Source organism: Camelina sativa, chromosome 6 (genome assembly GCF_030686135.1).
Source record: "Camelina sativa cultivar CO46 ecotype springtype chromosome 6, ASM3068613v1".
Classification (NCBI taxonomy): domain Eukaryota; kingdom Viridiplantae; phylum Streptophyta; class Magnoliopsida; order Brassicales; family Brassicaceae; genus Camelina; species Camelina sativa.
Window position 1 is genome coordinate 27,683,699 of NC_141885.1, and position 17,801 is coordinate 27,701,499.

Genomic DNA, 17,801 nt, shown 5'->3' on the forward strand with positions numbered 1-17,801 from the left:
CACATAACTAATTAGTAAGATTGAGATTGATGTTGATAAAACTAATTAAAATAATCAAAGTGATATTCATATTCTAGCGTTATCATGATTAAATGGATTCCAACGTTGGATTCGGTCGAGTTTGTCTTCTTTGAATCATCATAATCTGAAACACATGCATAAAAAGAATATTGTAAAAAAAAAAAAAAAAAAAATTGATGAGACTTTACATTATCCAATGGATATACAAAATTTCTTTACCTCAAATAAAATACCAAAAACTTTTTGTTTAAAGATAATTATTTTCATAAATTAAACTACAATATTATGTTTGGATTTCCAATTTTCAATTTAGGATTTATAATTCCACAATTACAAAAAGATTTTGAAGTCAATTTAATATTGAAATTTATGGTATTAAAAAGGTAAACTGGTGATGGTATTCTTTCACTACGGACCCTGTAGTGGCAGTTGCTCCCACCAACAAAATAAATAAATTTTTAACACTAAACAAACTAGTTAATGTGGTAAGTTGGTACGGAGTTCGATTCCTTTTTTTCTTTTTTTACTAGTGGGTATAATCTTTAGTGTGATTATGCCTTAGTAGAACTAGGTTAAGAAGCTTTTAAGCTTGATTCGTTCTTTCGTTATTCTTCCATTGAATGTTATTTGATCTTCTTAATGTTCTCTTGTTTCTAGTCTTGCTAAGCATCTGGAATTAGCAAATGCAATCTTCTCGTTTGTTTGGTGGATCATTGGGTTTTGTTGGGTCACTGCTGATTGTGGAGAACTCCCTCATATATATAGTTCACCTCAACTGGTTGGTTTTGCACACACTCAACAAACTTCTTCTTCTGCTTTGTTTGAGACTTTAGATGGATTCTCTACACTACAAGAAAAACTGAGTATTAATAGCATTTCAGCATAGCTTTTTATATGTTTATGCTATAATTACTGTATGCCTAACTTTTTGATAGCGTTTGCAAAATAATAAACGCTATAATATGTTATAAACTACATAAAGTAAATATAGACGCATAATTTTTAGTTTTTTAACTATGTTGTAATAGCACATAAGAATTAAAACGTTATATTAGATTGACCGCCAATAAATTTTTAATTGTCCGCCCAATTAATACAAAAAAATAACTGAAACCCAAAAATTAGGGTATTGAAAAGTCTCATTTCCTTCTTCTTTTTTCTCTCGATCTATCTCACTCTCATTCTTCGTTCTCCCTTCTTCCTCTCTTCTTTCTCTACACCTCTCACAAAATCTGATTTCGTTTATCCGACCCTCTCACCAACCCTAGTACGACATCGTCAGATCTGGAAGTGATGACAATGAAGGAATCTCTAGTGAAGTTACGCCGCCGATAAGCCTCCAAGGAAGAAACGTCATCACTGACACACTCCTCAACAGATCTAAGAGCTCATATCGTAATCTCCTCTCTTTCTTTTTGATCGAGTTAATCCCTATTCAGATTTGAGTGTTTTTTTTGGGTTGGGGATTTCAGGTTGAGTGGTTGAGATGGAGGGTTCGTGTTTTCATTCCAAATTCGGTGAAGCTCTTCTCAGGTGGTGTGAGTGAATCTGGGACCTTTTCTCTCTTCTTTTGATTTCCCTTTTCTCTTACTCTCTCGTCTTCTCCTCCTTTTTGTTGTTGTTTGTTTGTTGGATGTTCGGTTATTGAAGTGGATTCGCGATAAGTTGAAAAGATTCTTTCAAAAATACTCGATTCTACTAAAAGCAGACTCTGCTATGAACGAGGTAAATTTTATCCATTATCCACTTAGATTTATTCTTGGTGGGTATTAATTAAAAAGATCTAATTTTTTGATGTTCTGCAGATCTACTTGCCATTGTTGAAGCTGGTGAATAGGTTTGTGCTTGATAATAAATTTTCAATAATCTGATTTGATCTTGTTTGATTAAGGAAAATTTCATATACATGCTCCTCTACCTCCACAAGGGGTTCACCTCTTAGCGAATTGAACTTCTTAACTTCTATCCTCATTGTCCGTATGTACAAGAAAAGGTTTGTTACTGAAGCTACGACTTGTGATTGTTTTTTATTTTGTCTTTTGAAAGTGAATTTACGGTTCTTTGATTGATTCTTTTCATACTTGTTGTGCTGCTAGTGAAAACAATTGTTTATGACTTGATGATATAAGAAGTTTCAAAGATTGGAGGTCCGAGAGTGAAGAGTTCAAGTTTAAATACAAGATTTGTAGCTTCTGCTCAGTGCCAGCAGCAAAGGGATTGTTTTCTTTTTTCTAAGAGACTCAGATGTATAAACCCTTATTCAAGCGAGACTTTTGTATCATTGTTTCATATAAACATATTATAATAAAAGTAAGACAATTTTCTCTTTTATTTTGGTCAAATTATCCAAAACAAAAGAAAATCCTAATAAATTGTAATTTCAATATAAACTATAATTTCAATACAATTTAGAGTAAATATTAATAACATATTACAATTGCTATTGTTAAATATATGATTGCATAGGAAAAACTGCTATGTTTGATGAATACATGATAACATTACCGAATCCGCTATCAAATGTGGCGAACCTATTATAGTATGATTATATAGCGTTTTTCTGATGCTACAAAAGGCTAATATTCTTGTAGTGGCTGGTTTCATATATGTGTACTTATATGTTTATCTGCTCTGCAGGCTATGTGTCGCGTTTCTCGCCTTTGATGTTATCATTGTGGTCCTTTGCGTTGCTGTCGCTTGTCTTATTGGTATTGTTGTTTGCTGCTGTTTGCCTTGCATCATTGCGGTATTGTACGCTTTGGCAGATCGGGTACGTCAAAACAATAGATTAGGTTTAGTTGTGTATGGGCAAGAGGTTTTTTTCTGATGCTTTCTTGATGGTTTAGGAAGGCGCATCGGATGAGGAGATAGAGAGGCTCCCGAAATTCAAGTTTCTGATGGTAAGAAACTCAGAGAAAGTGAGCGGTAAGATAAGAGAAACTCATGGAGGGATAATGACTCAACTTGGTGTTGATCGATTCTCCAACCGAGCGTGAATCTTTGCCTCTTTCAGGAAATGTAGCATTTGTCTCTGTGACTATAAAGATGGAACAGAGCTGAGAGAACTTTCATGCAGACACCATTTCCATGAAGCTTGCATAGACAAATGGCTACGCATTAATGCCACTTGCCCTCTCTGCAAATTCAACATCCTTAAAACCGGTGAACAAAATGGCAACGATGCAGTATGATCAAAGTTTTCTCCAGTCAGATTCATTTATCGGTGATCTTAGTCTCTCTCTCTCCACTGTTAAACTTTTGAGCTTCAGTATCGTGGTGGAAACTTGAGACAACGTGAGGGGCTTGAGCTCTTTCTCTACTATTTTGTTGTGTAAATGCATCAAATAAATAGTTAATTATATTACACAACTGTTATTAATAACATGTCGAGATTATAATTTTATATAATAATTGACGTTTTGACGTTTGGTTTTAGTGTTTGCAATAAGAGAGAAGTCGTCTTCATATGCACATGGGAAATGTGAATGTAGTAGACGCCCGAAAGCTTCACCAAATCGATTGAAGAAACGTTCTTTACACGTTACAAAACGTAATAAATAATGCAACTTCCTAACGTCAATTATTTATCAAAATTAGTATATAATATCTAAAGGTTGGACCCAAGATATATAGATTCACCATATGTAAAAAAAATGGTTACCAAATAAAAAGTAGGATAAATGTAGTGTTTAGTTTACTCTTATCCATTTGACGTCCATTTTCATTATTCCATCATTAGTAGCCAACTATTACATATATCTTTTTCTGGTACAACTATTACATAAATATATCTTTTAGTGTATGTAATATATAAACAAGAGCAGAAAATGAAAAGGAAAAGAAAAAGAAGAATTCGAAGCTCAGATGCGCACCTTTCTCGTCTGTGAATCTGACGTTAGTGATGAACCCAAATCCATCATTATGCGCTATAATCCTCACAGCTCCGCGTCTTTGGTGTCGAACCCGGCCTTCACCAAGTTTTACTTACAAAGTAACCACTAGAGACGACTAATTCTTTTTGTTGACTACTGCGCATAAATAATATATATAGTCAAAACATTTAAGTGGAAATGGGAAATTCCATGTACTGTATATATCCTATCTAATTGTTTCACATTTATTAAAAACAAAAAAAAAATCTTAAACAAAGCTATAAATTTTGTGTGTTTCTGTTGATTTAAATTACAAAATCTGAGTCGCAAGAAAAAGACGATTGTTGAAGCTTTTTAGCATGAGTTAATTAATTCATCACAAGAATTCCAAGTAAAAAAAATGGGTTTTCTTATTGATTTATTTCATAATACTTAAATTTATCAGAATTTCTTTTTCCCCCAGAATCCCAATTTTGGAATAAAAATATGGCAAAAAAAAATGACAAGATAATTAAATATGTGCAAACATACGAGAAAATTAGAAGAAGGAAAAAAATCAAGACGGGCGTTGATACGCACACCAAACAGGAACTCCGGTGACTACACGACCACCACCATAACCAGCAGTCGAAGCCATTGATGTCCTCTGTCTCCACATTTGAGTATTGGTCGCCGCAGCAGCTTGCGAAGAACATGCCACAAAGGAAGAAGACGGCAACGGTAATATTGATTTATGATCATTATAACTACCGTCAGGTTTTACCATGATTGACACGTTGATGATCCCGCATTTGTCACCATAGTCATCTCTCAACCTGTAACTCAAGAAATTCAAATGCCCTTGTGGAGCAAAACCTCCCATGAAGTCCGTCACGGGAATCTTGGCGTGTCCAACAAGTTTCTCAGCTCCATTACTCGTTCGATAGCGTACCTCCACGGAGATGAACCTTACGCTTCCGTTTATTGGCATCTCAATATCGAATTTGTCTTTCCAAACCGGACAGCTCCTACCCAAATCATCCAAATTGGACTTCCAAGAATGTTTATCGTCGATACTGACGACGCTGTATGTTTTTTTCTTCAATGGTTTACGATCAACCTTGAGTCCTTCTGCTGAGATTACCTCAACCTCCAGTGATCGTTTCATTGTTGAATACGACATGGTCTCTTTATATGTTATGTGTGTCTTTGTTCAAAAAAAAAAAAAAAATATATATATATATATATATATATATATATGTTATGTGTGTTTTATGTTTTGTATGTGTAAGTCTAATCCTTTTTGCAGGAGATTAATTCCCTTATTCGTTTTATATATTGAAATTGAGAAAATGAGTGTATATGTAGCTTAAGCCAAATTGACCAATGAAGAAGACACACGCCGTTTTCGTCGTTGTTTCCACTCACTTTCTAATGTTTTATTTTCTTGGAAATTTCAACATATTTTGTTTTCTTTTGTCAACTCTAGTTATTTCGACCGTTATATGATTATAAATGTATTTAATCAAATAATGGGTATATATTATTTCTTTTCAGAAATCTTTTATTTCGCGTAACGGGTATATATTCTTATTCTGGATTTGATTTTTTAAACATAAATTATTATTATTGTTATTTTGTGCCTTTTACTCAGGGGATGAAAATTGTAATGATATATTGTTTTTGTTTGTTTGAGAGAGATAGGAATGATGACGTGTTCGATCGGATGGTTCCTGGAGGCTTGGCCGGTGGCATGATCAACGGTGGCGTGCGGCGTGTCTACATTTCTTTAATAAAATGGTGCGTCTTTCTGCAAATTATTTAATTTGCTTTGATTGCATCACGACATTATTACGTATATTCACTTAATTTCCCTTATAAATTAATCGTTATTTTATTTTGGACAAAGATCGTTTAGTTTTATTTTGTAAAGTATTCAGTAGCTTTTTCTAAAGAAAGAGCGCGTCTCTTCACTACGGAAGACCTCTACAATTTTGCACTTTTAAATTTGTTTTTTTTTTGTTAATTGAGAGAGTAAATGTCCAGATTTATGGAGGAGTCCGAGACTAATCTCTCTGGGAGAAGGGCATCCCACGAATAGGGTCCTCCGGTTATGCAAATGGGCCGTAAGCAATGGGCCCATACCCATGTGGGCAAAAGGATAAAGCTGAGCAATTCTTGCGCTTGGGAAGAATCAATCCCTAACCTAGACCAACAGGGCGATTCTTCCATCAAAGCTAGAACCACTAGTCCACCACTTCGTGGTTACTTTTAAATTTGTTTTTGTCTAAAAGTTTTTTCTTTTCCGAAAAATGATAAAAAATTAGCCTCAGGCATTAGAGTTTTCACGAGTGCATGACTTTTAAAATTAATATTTATCAACAAGTGCATTCACGAAATTAGAAACTTAGTTTGAGGAAAGTTATGAAAGTACGTTTGTTTTGTTTTGGGTAAACGTTATGAAAGTACGTTGTAGCTAAGCTAGCTATAGTTTGATCAAAAGGAAGACATTGCGTACGTGGAACGTAATCTTTGAGAAAGTCTTTGGCACTAGTTGATGGAGTCGTTGATACGGCACGTGTCTTGTACACAAGCGATTAAATTGACTTGTAAATGAAGGAAACTGAAACGGGAATTCGAACGAAGTTTCAGGTTTAATTCTGTTCAAACGTAAGTCGGCACGCGTTTCCCGTTTTCTGCACCAAACTAATCGACGTTTAAAACATGCTACTCTGATCGTTGGCCAGTTCGTATTAATCTTAATAACACAGTTTCACCACGGAATATATAACAGACTTAATAGAAATTAATCTCGTATCTTCACTTTTGTGAGACTATAATTGTGATTGGACGTCTTATAATATAGTGATAGAATCATTTAAAGAGCCATTAAACCCCTCTCGTTAACACGAAGAGCTGCAATGGCCGTTGGGTTTAGAGGAAGAACAACTTACCGTCCGAGTACACACTATAGCCATTTTCTCACATTTGAGTATATATAAATCATACGGACTAGTCAATTAATACAAATTCTTATAATAATCTAGTTACGTGATTCATCCACTTTCAAACAGTCGGTGTAGGCAATAGCTGGGATAGGTAGAAACGAGTCTTTGAAATCTTGGCCAACAAACACATACACAAATGACTGCATGCATATATATACGTCATCGTAAAAAACGTTAATTATGGACGCCATGATGTGCATCTTCTCTTTTTAATTGTTAAAAACCATCATGTCATCATGAGCATCTAGACGTAAGTTAAAGTAACTGTGGAAAAAAATCATATATACATCCCTATTTGAAAATTAAGTTTAAAAACTAACCACGATGCTAATAACCAGTACCTTAATTTTAATGGATTACTAGGTAATAAACGTGGTTGTATGCATAATAATTTTGATTATATTTCTTAAATTAAAATATTGTTTTACTAATGTATATTCTCAAAAAAAAATATACTAATGTATGAATCTCAGAAAATTTTATAGCAATTTCTCAAAATAACATTCCTGTCAACATTTTTTTGGTATGGTTATTTATTATACAAAATTTAAAATATATAAACTTTTCTATAAATAAAAAATTAATGAATACTACAAAAAATTATTACAAATTGATTAGCTATATTAATACAATAATAATATAGAAATTTAAACATTTTTCTAATATAAGAGAATCTATGTTTATGATCATATTTTATAGAAGTTAAACATTGATTTAAAGATTTTTTCTTAATGACATTGTAAACATAAGACTGTAGTATATTAAAATTGAATCAAATCAAATTATCAAAAATTTTAGTAACTACGTATAAAATTATTGTATATAGAATATTCCTCATTTGAAAGTTTAAAGCAATTAAAATAATTAAAAAAATATTAAAATTAAACCAGAAACATTTTTTGTTGAAAGATAAATATATTAGTTGGAGGAATGAATGTAAAATTATTGGGTAGGAGTTACATTTGAGTTAAATGTAGAGTTAAATGGAGTTAAATGCCTTTAAAAGTGGGTTAATTATAAATAAAAGTGGGTTAATTATAAATAAATATTTTAATTTATTTTTGACTTAAAAGAAAAGGAATATCAAGGGGCTCAATCAAAATTTAAACTTACACTTTTTGATTGTTTTGTTGATATAAACTCAACTCTCACACATATATTCCAAATTGAAAATATTACTTTTGAAGTGACAAACTAAATTAGTTTTTAAAAAAAAATTATATGAACTTCAATCTAAAGATTTTTTAAAACCCCAAGAATAACTTCAATCTTTTTGTTTTTTTTTTGTTTTTCACTCATCAATTTAATTTATAGTGCTAGATTTCATACTAATAGTTTCATCTTTAGAGGATTAAGTTAAATGGTATTTAATAATTATATTATTTTCTATATTTCACTTCCAGTTAAACATGATTTCTTTTTAGAATCATTTTTTCATTTTGCTTAAATCAAGAAAATCAATTTTTTATAATTAAGTTCTTTTTGTTTTCAAAAACCTCAAATATTAAATAATATAAATATTATATTGATCTTTACATATTTATCTATTGGATCACAAAACAAAATAGACTTTACAAAAAAAAATAGACTTTATAAATGGATAATTATATTGATCATTCTAAATGGATAAATGGATGATACATGAATATGTGAGATAACCAGAATACATAATAGAGAATTAGAGATGGCTCTTTTCAACTTCATGACCTTATTGTATGGTGAATATTGTAAGACTGCAAGAGTATGGAAAATAATGACTTATAAGATGCTAATCTAAAATAGATAATGAAGATAAACCTTTTAAAACAGATTCTCAAATAAACTTGATTTTTTGTTAAAACCAACATATGTGAATTTAAATTTAGCTATGAAAATTTTAAAAATAAATATGAATAGATTAGAAAGGTAAGAAATATAAAAGAAATATTTTATTTTTATATAAATAAAATAAAATTTGAAAACAATGTTAATTATATATAATACTTTCTAAATTAAAATATAGAATCAAACTCTTACAACACATATTAGATATAACAACATTTGATATTGGTGAGAGAGGAGGAGAGAATGATTACTTATAAGATGATAATCCAAATTAGATAATGAAGATGAATCTTTAAATATAAAAACAATGTAAAATATATATATCATGTAGTCTCTAAAATTAAAATTTAGCATTAAAATTTTACAATGATATTTCATTTGGCTTTTTGTAACTCATACAACAAAAATAAGAAATTGAAAGCATAAAAAACAAAAATGATTTGAGATATTGTGGAATAGAATGAGAGAAGTGGAAGAGAATGAGAGAATGAAAATGAGAAATTAAAAAAATGCCAATATGAGAGAATGAGGCAATGCTTATTTATATGATAAAAATTGATGGAAGTTACACTTAGAATTATTGGAGTTACAAATATTATTTATTGTGTTTGAATAAAATTGAGTGGTGGAATATGATTAATGCATAATTTATTTTATTTTCAGTTATAATTTTATTTTAATGTATGAATTAAATGTATTGTGTTAATTGAGTCTTAAATATCATTTAAAGCAATTAAACAATTAGAAAGCAAATAAAAAAAATAAAATAATTAGAAAGTATTAAATGAAAATCAACCAATAAGAAGAGACCAAAATTTTACTTGTATATATATGACTAGATGAGGACCCGCCCGTTGTGCGGGTTTAAATTTTTATAAATTATATTAAAATTTGTTGTACGTTATTTATAAATTTTATTTTTGTTATAATACACTAATTTATATCTATTTACAAATATTTTATGTATGTTACCATTAAAAATATACTTTTTTACACCTAAATATACTATATGTTACGAATAAATTCACCCACCTAGAAAATGTATGTATGAGCACATTAAGCCAACTATTTTACTTTCACTTCTGCATAGTTTTTTAATTACTAAAATTGTTGGCTCAAAAAACATTTCGAATAAAAAATATATTAAATAATATATTAACCAATGATGTATCATCATAATAGTCTATGACCACCATGGAGAAAACCCCGGCTCCGCCCTCATCTCTTATAGAAAGAACCTTGCGTTCAACCTCCTCCACCATGGAAAGAACCTTGGCTCCGCCTTCCTCACTTGGGGAGATAACCTTGCGTCAAACCTCTTCCACCTTCCTCCCTTGGGGAGATAACCTTTTGTCCAACCTTCTACACCATAGAGAGGACCTCGGCTCTGCCCTCCTCCTGTATGGAGAGAACATGTTCACGTCTTTTTGCTATCTCAAAATGGCTTGCTCCGACAACCAATAAAAGTAAAACCTTTTTTCTAGCGTCACAAATTTTTTTTGATAGTAACTAATGTTAAATTTCCCAATGTATTCGTGGAAGTGTCTTTGACATGTAGCCTCTGTCTCTGTAACGCCTCAACCGCCACCTTGCTTAGTGAGCCCCATGTCCACTCTCAGTCCATGGGCTCACCTTCCTAAGTGGACCCTACATCTATTCCCGGCTCGTAGACCCACCCATATTCGATGATCGGTTTGTTACGTCTGGAATGCTTTAGAAACTTGTTTACCGATCCTACAAATCAACAAATGATCTTTTCCTGTGTTTTGTCCTCACTCGCACAGTTCCGACAATCACTTCCACGAAGTCATCCATCATGAAATTCTCTCAGGACCCTTAACTAAATAATAAGTACATTTTGGTGACATATGTAGCCAGAATCAATTCTTTTAAACCTTTCCGCAAACCACAGCGTCACAGTCTTTGAGCTTCTATGGATCTATCAACAACGATTTATGTTTTTCCAATCTATCTATATATGTTTTTTGTAAGCGTGTGTTTGATTAGCCTATTTTATTCATCCATTAGGTTGATGAGCTTCTACTCGTTATCTCCCTTTGGGATTGAATGAATAATGGTAACAATTATGATTGCAAAATAAAGAAGGGTTTATGACCAACCAATCAAGGTTGAGAATTTGGAAGAAAATTAATTTGACATAATTAAAGATACAATAGAAAATTATAAACACGGTAATATATGAATCTCAAATAATTCATAGAGGAACAAACAAATTAAATAATATAATCTAAAAATACTACAGTAAATTTTAAAATACAGTATTAAGAAAAGTAGACGCATATATTAATTTTTTTTTGAGTCAACATATTAATCTTACCTATTTCCAACTGAAAAAGGAGAAAGTAGAAGAAAATTTTGGTTTAAAAAAATAAGAAAAATTTACCTTCCCATTAAAAAGAAATTCCCAATTAAACAAAGTTGAAATCAGTGTTTTTGAATAACTTAAAATTTTAAAAAGTTAAATAATATTATAATTTGTAATTTTATGAAATATATATATATATATATAATCTTCTTATAATTATTTTAAAAAACTTTGTATTTTTTTATAAATTCTGTAATTTTTGATAATTGTCTTTTTACATTATTAATATTTTTTTTAAACAAACTTTTTTATTTTTGTTGTAATCAAATTCCTCCTATTAAATATTAACTTTTACATATGTCAAAATCTGAGATTGATAACTTAACACATGTCAAAATTTTATCAATGACTAACTTTCAAAATCCAACTTTATATAATAAGATTCGTCCCATGATATCATGGTCATAAATATGTATTATATATATGACCGAATATAATATGACTGTTGGGCTTAGCTTGCAGTGATGAATAATCATTACAGATTGTTTCTGGAAATTTATGAGGTTTTGCCTCGTTATTTCATAAAACACTTATCAGTGATACAATACGTTTTCTACAATGTTGTCGTGTTGACTTGAGGGATCAGTGTTATGTCCATAAATAGTTTTGGTTGATTGGGGGAAAAAGACGAATTGTATTTTACAAGGTAACGTTGACTCTTGAAACAAAGGACTTGTATTCAGATAAACAAAGGACTTGTATTGTAGACGAATTGTATTTTACTAGCTCGAGGGTAATAATTAAGGAGGGGGAAACAAAGGACTTCTATTCAGATAGTCGAAGATCGACGAGTTTACAAGATGTCTGCTTTAAACCGATCGGCTAATTACAGAATTATATATATTCAAAAATGACTATCTAACTTAGTGCTAGAATCGGATTGTTTTCCAGATTCTTGCTCCAGGTTCCTTTTTGCCTTTTTCTCATCTCTCCTTCGGTATTTATAGGTGATGGGACATGCCCTTCTTATTTCTCGGGGTCGATGTGGTATTGTCTCAAAACAAAGTCGGTGATCGTTTCTTTGCAGGCTGTCCGCTAGTGGGCTGTCCGTTTATATTGGGCCTTCTTGAAGTTCTGTCGGTCCGATAAGAACAGTCTGGTCAGTCAACGATCCCAATGGTCTAGTTGACTATTTCGTGGATGGGCTAGGTTGAAGGCCTGTTAAGGCATGATGAAACCCATATCCAACATTGACGTATGCAAGTATTGCTTTTCATATAAATTGCACTTTTTAAATATTCAAAGATGAATGAATACCAATAATTTTGTCGACTGAAACGAGATTAATGTATATGAGAATTATATATAGCCGCGCGCATACATGCATACCAACAAATTGTTATCATTAGACCCTATATATGTTCAAATTAATTCATCTTTCTTTTGGATGTTCATATTTAAGCTAAGAGTTTTTAGGAAGGAAATAACCATCTGTTACGTTCTCTCCTTTTTTACCCTGCTACGGTTCAAAACTAGATTCACTATATCGTGCCGAATGAGACTAACTACATATTTTAGTCAAAACTGAAATATATATGGACGACAAACTCATGAAACAATCCATAGATATCTAATGTTCAAGCATTTCATCATTGAATGATATCGAGGATTTTGTTGTTCTTTTTCTTTCGTTAAAAGATAAAGAAAACATTTCTGTCGTTTTCTTTTCCTTTTTCTTTTCCGAAATTTTAGTTGCTTCTTAGTTCATTTCATCTTATCAAATGTGAAAAAGATGTGATTTGATTTATACTTAACTCTAAACACATGTGTACGATTCTTATAGCTGTGATAGTACATGCATTTATGAAGTACTCGCTAATAGATAACTGACCAGCAAATAGCAAGTCTTTGTATCATTTTCCACTAACCTATATATAGCTTTATGAACAAGTGTTTATAGAATAAAGTTTTGATTTCAGAAATTCCAGGTAATTGTTTCAGGCATCTCCCTTTATCGATCGGATCTACATGTGTCGAGGTAACCAAAATAAATGATTTATATTTCAATAATTGAAATCTAATAGACAAATTGTTGGACTGGTGCATGTGATGACAATGTAAATAAATTTCATTGTGGGGGTTTGTTGGCGATAGTAAGTTAGTAACGGACATCAAAACTGTGTTTTTCTTTTAAATAATGTTGACTCGACGATACATTTTAACAAATAACATCTAAATTTTAGATTGCTAATCCCCGAATTAATAAATCATCAGAATGTTATCGCCTAACCAATAAACCTAAAACGACGTTATTCTGTCAATATTGTCTACCATCAACATTGTTCTCTGTTATTGTTATCCATCGCTAACAAAAATTGAAACGAAACATTAAGCGGAAAAATGCTTTATTTGATAATGTATACTATTTAAGCGATTCATAACATATTATGTCTATTGTGTATCAAATTGATGTGTTTCAAAAAAAAAAAAAAAAAAAGTGTATCAAATTGACATGTCATCTTGTTACGTCATCTTCGTGACGTCAAATTAAAAAATGTTTAAATCAAAGACTAGTAATCGTGACTTTTCACTTTTGGTCGTCTTTTTTTTCAAAAAAAAATATTTATTTATTTATTTTCTTCTGGTCGTCTTTAACAAAAACAAAATGGAAATATGAATGAACACAAGTATAGGGTGCAGACCTATGAAATATGAATTGTTTGATTATCCCATAACAAAATTATCCATTAGACTCATGCTCGTTGGATGGATACGTCTAAAAAATCGTGGTACTTATAGTCAACATATCAGTCAACGTACGATACTAAAATATAATGTTAGTGACACAAAATTTCAATAACAACTAGTTGTTTAATAGAGGTGTCAGGTGTGTAATCAGTAATGTGTATATGAGTGATTGTAAATTTACAAAAATGGTTGTAAACCAAAAAGAAAAAGTACTCCTACACCATGATTTAATAATGGGTCCCTTTAATAATCCATGTGAACTCGAGTTTGCAATATTCTTATTAACCGCGCATTTCCAATATCGACTATTTATAGTCTTTCTGTTGGTTTATTTGGTAAGCGGCCAACCTCTTTCTGACTAATAAGTCTATTTTGCAAATTGACCATAAGAAAAGTAAACCAGTTTTTTTTAAGATATGGATAAAGTCAGGGAGGGTTACCACTTACCAATTGAATTGATGGAAAAAATCAAAAACTCATTCCACCTTATCAGTTATGTGGAAAAAAGATTATGTCATTTGATTAATATATATACATATAATTATTATTGGGATATATAGTACAAACATACTGTTAAAAGAAAATTGACCAGCAAAATAGACTTTGTTATACTTTTTCCACAGATGTAATTGTTCTTTCTCTTTTGTTTTTTGTTTTGTTTTTCCACAGATGTAATCGTTCAGGTTCTCGTTTTGCTCACATTCACGTCATATCGATGGCGTCATATGTGTTTCCGGCTGTTGGTGTAGCAAATAGTACATAAGACAAATGCTATACATAAAGACAAAGAAAAGATGCATTAACCTATATATAAAGTAAACGTTCAACTAAAGACATTTGCATGTACTAGGTAGTAAAAATTGTCAAAGTAGGCGAAGGCGTCTGCAAAAACAGCAACAACAAAGAAATGAAATGATAATGGTAGAGCTGAAAGAAAAACAAATAATACTATGATGATCCTTTATTGAAAAAGAACCGCTACTATGCGTAATGATGTATTTTGAAGCTTCAAAACAAAAAAGTGATAAATTGTAGAAAAATATTTTTACCAATTTGTTTGATGCAAATCTTTTCATACTTTGCATGTGAGTTTTAAGACCGAGAGTCCAAATACCGCTGGAATTTGAATAAAATAAAAGCTAAGACCACCCACACATTTTGTTTAATCAATGTAACACTAAATATTTCATCTCATCAAAATTACATATTGGTCATCTTAACATAAATTTTTTTTACATATGGTCACGATTAACGATTAACGATTTTCCATATGTAAACTTTTTTACATATGGTCACGATTAACGATTTTCCAAAAATTCACATTTTTTTTTTTTTAAATAATAACTATGTAATGGGCCTAATTTAGTGAACCTGCAGTCCTGCACCAATACAAACCAAAACGCAGCGTATCGAAAAGCATCATATCCAGTAAACAAAGTCTCTCTCTTGAACAAAGAAACTTGCGAGGCGCCATGGCTACTTCGTCTACTCACCTCTCGTTTCTCGCCAGACGTCTGTCGCCGTTCTCCTCCGAACGGATTCCTCAGAGAGGTGAATTTCATCGACCAGTTAATCGCTTCCGGTGCTCGGCTGGAAAGAGCGGATTCTTCACGCGGTTGGGTCGGTTGATTAAGGAGAAGGCCAAAAGCGACGTGGAGAAGGTGTTCTCCGGATTCTCCAAGACTAGGGAGAATCTAGCAGTCATCGACGAGCTCTTGCTCTTCTGGAACCTCGCCGAAACAGACCGAGTTCTCGATGAATTGGAAGAGGTCCCTCTTAACCTCTTAATTTCTTATTTGTCGATTTCTCTAGGTTTAGGATACAAATAGAGTTATCTAATCTTGGAATTTGAAAATTGCAGGCGCTATTGGTTTCTGATTTTGGACCCAAGATTACGGTTAGAATTGTTGAGAAGCTAAGAGAAGATATTTTGTCTGGGAAACTCAAATCAGGAAGCGAGATCAAGGTTGATCTAAACTAATATATGTAGCACACGTACATGTTAGGGATTAGGCTTTATAGCTTAGTTGATCCATAATGTGAATGGTGTAGGATGCATTGAAAGGAAGTGTATTAGAGATGCTGGCTATGAAAAACAGCAAGACAGAGCTTCAAATGGGTTTCAGGTTCGGTTTCAGGTTCTCTTCATTTTGCTATATGCTATGTTAGATTCTCTTCAAATGGGTTTTAAGTTTGGTTACATGCTATGGTGTATCAGGAAACCAGCTGTTATTATGATTGTTGGAGTGAATGGAGGTGGGAAGACTACTTCTCTTGGTAAGGAACTCAAAAGACTAACTTGGTTTGCATTGGGTTTAGCCGCAGAAAGATCTTATGTGTAAGAGTTGGCTTTTGTTTTTCAGGAAAGCTGGCTCATAGATTCAAGAAGGAAGGAACTAAGGTACACCTTTCATGTTGGATTGCAATGTAGACTCTTTTTGTTCGTCTCTTGAGATTTGGATGGGATATTAGAAAGTGGTTGCTTATATAGGTAATGAGAATTTGCTAGGATAGGTAGAAATAGGAATTGAGAGTATCAGTATGTTCATCAGCAATCCTGCGATGAATTGTCATAGGTATTAATGGCAGCAGGTGATACATTTAGAGCAGCAGCAAGTGACCAGTTAGAGATATGGGCAGAGAGGACTGGGTGTGAGATTGTTGTGGCAGAAGGAGAGAAGACTAAAGCAGCAACAGGTAAGACCATTTTGCTTGTAAGTGTTAGTGTTGAGGGTAAATAAATAACTTTTAGCTCATTATCAAAACGTTTTATTTCTGAATAGTTCTCTCAAAGGCTGTGAAAAGAGGGAAGGAAGAAGGTTATGATGTTGTACTGTGTGACACTTCTGGACGTAAGCATATCAATGTTTGCTAGTTGACTTAAAAACATGCTTTTGCACTTTTTTGACTGATCTGAGGAACATTACAACTCTTTATGTAAGGTCTTCATACTAATTACAGCTTGATGGAGGAGTTGATTGCGTGCAAAAAAGCAGTGGGCAAGGTTGTCTCTGGTGCACCCAATGTGAGTGATCCTTTATATTATCCCATTGTGTTATCTCTAATTTTGATTGTGTGTTAGCTAAATATAATTTTCACGGAACTGTTAGGAGATCCTACTTGTCCTTGATGGAAATACTGGTTTGAACATGCTTCCACAAGCTAGAGAATTCAACGAGGTACCATACGGAGCCACCTAAACCTAGTGTTTCTGGCTCCCCAAACTGTACGTTTATTGTAAAATCTTGAGGTTTTTGGTCGCTTTTGTGGTCAGGTTGTTGGTATTACTGGTTTGATATTGACGAAACTAGATGGCTCTGCTAGAGGAGGTTGTGTGGTAAAAATTCCATGAATTGAAACTGGTTCACCTAAAGCTCTTATTTTTCATTAGCGCTGTCATTGAAACTGGTTCTGCATATCTTGCTGCAGGTCAGTGTGGTTGAGGAATTAGGCATTCCTGTAAAGTTTATCGGTGTAGGAGAAGCTGTAGAAGATCTCCAACCTTTTGATCCTGAGGCCTTTGTGAATGCTATATTCTCTTAAAGCCATAAAACCTCGTCTTTTTCCGAAAGCTATCATCTTCAATGCAGGCCTGAGCCAAGTGAAACCTTCCCAGTACTTTCGCCGGAGATGCAAGTACAGTGAGAGTGATCACATTTGCTAGCAAGTACAGTAATGTGACAAAGCTCGTTGGCACAGTGAGAGTGATCACAGACACAAGAATGTAACGAGTCAAAGAAACTGCTTGTATCTCATTACTATTTTGTATAATGTTAATGTTGTATAAATTTTGAAGAATTCAGCATTGTATGTTAGCATAGCAAATGTGAATGGCACAGAGTGTGGAAATGGTTGCCGCCGTATACAATCTTTCCCATGTGCTTCAGGTTTCAAGGCTCATCAATAGTAATGGCCTAAATTGCTTCATAGACAACTGTTTCCGGACTCGGTACTACTTCCTCTATATATGTACCCTTCCAGTTTTTTTTTGGGTCAACGTACTTAAGAGAAAAAGTAAACTAA

The 17,801-nt window shown here is 32.6% G+C and overlaps 2 protein-coding genes, 1 long non-coding RNA gene, 1 other non-coding gene and 1 pseudogene across 9 annotated transcripts; 3 read left to right on the top strand and 2 right to left on the bottom strand.

Moving 5' to 3' along the window:
* The first annotated feature begins 501 nt into the window (after nucleotides 1-501).
* LOC147943047 (E3 ubiquitin-protein ligase At4g11680-like) lies at nucleotides 502-3,348 on the top strand (annotated as a pseudogene).
* Nucleotides 1,102-2,347, top strand: LOC104793547 (uncharacterized). Of its 4 annotated transcripts, none has more exons than XR_015560061.1 (6): nucleotides 1,102-1,416; nucleotides 1,494-1,554; nucleotides 1,672-1,746; nucleotides 1,827-1,858; nucleotides 1,949-2,014; nucleotides 2,118-2,347. It is a non-coding gene; the product is annotated as an uncharacterized LOC104793547 (long non-coding RNA). The 4 variants fall into 4 exon arrangements; XR_015560063.1 differs by having other exon boundaries at nucleotides 1,145-1,416; nucleotides 1,494-1,559; XR_015560060.1 differs by having other exon boundaries at nucleotides 1,413-1,554.
* Nucleotides 3,349-3,681: 333 nt separating the features above from the next.
* Nucleotides 3,682-5,203, bottom strand: LOC147943048 (BON1-associated protein 2-like). Of its 2 annotated transcripts, XM_087455196.1 has the most exons (2): nucleotides 4,473-5,201; nucleotides 3,682-4,049 (listed from the first exon to the last, which is right to left on the bottom strand). In XM_087455196.1, exons 1-2 carry the CDS (start codon nucleotides 5,053-5,055, stop codon nucleotides 4,030-4,032), a joined length of 603 nt encoding a protein of 200 aa, XP_087311322.1. In that variant the 5' UTR covers nucleotides 5,056-5,201; the 3' UTR covers nucleotides 3,682-4,029. The 2 variants fall into 2 exon arrangements, with proteins under 2 accessions (XP_087311322.1, XP_087311321.1); XM_087455195.1 differs by lacking the exon at nucleotides 3,682-4,049 and having other exon boundaries at nucleotides 4,279-5,203.
* LOC147943049 (small nucleolar RNA snoR114) lies at nucleotides 3,878-3,965 on the bottom strand. Its single transcript, XR_015560618.1, has one exon. It is a non-coding gene; the product is annotated as a small nucleolar RNA snoR114 (small nucleolar RNA).
* A 9,945-nt stretch (nucleotides 5,204-15,148) lies between the features above and the next one.
* On the top strand, nucleotides 15,149-17,641 carry LOC104793549 (cell division protein FtsY homolog, chloroplastic). Of its 2 annotated transcripts, none has more exons than XM_010519916.3 (11): nucleotides 15,149-15,547; nucleotides 15,640-15,744; nucleotides 15,831-15,904; nucleotides 15,997-16,055; nucleotides 16,142-16,179; nucleotides 16,355-16,475; nucleotides 16,562-16,630; nucleotides 16,721-16,803; nucleotides 16,889-16,957; nucleotides 17,053-17,115; nucleotides 17,208-17,641. In XM_010519916.3, the coding sequence occupies exons 1-11, from the start codon at nucleotides 15,251-15,253 to the stop codon at nucleotides 17,319-17,321; spliced, it is 1,092 nt and encodes a 363-aa protein (XP_010518218.2). In that variant the 5' UTR covers nucleotides 15,149-15,250; the 3' UTR covers nucleotides 17,322-17,641. The 2 variants fall into 2 exon arrangements, 1 of the variants encoding a protein (XP_010518218.2); XR_015560065.1 differs by having other exon boundaries at nucleotides 15,166-15,547; nucleotides 16,371-16,475.
* The last annotated feature ends 160 nt before the right edge of the window (nucleotides 17,642-17,801 follow it).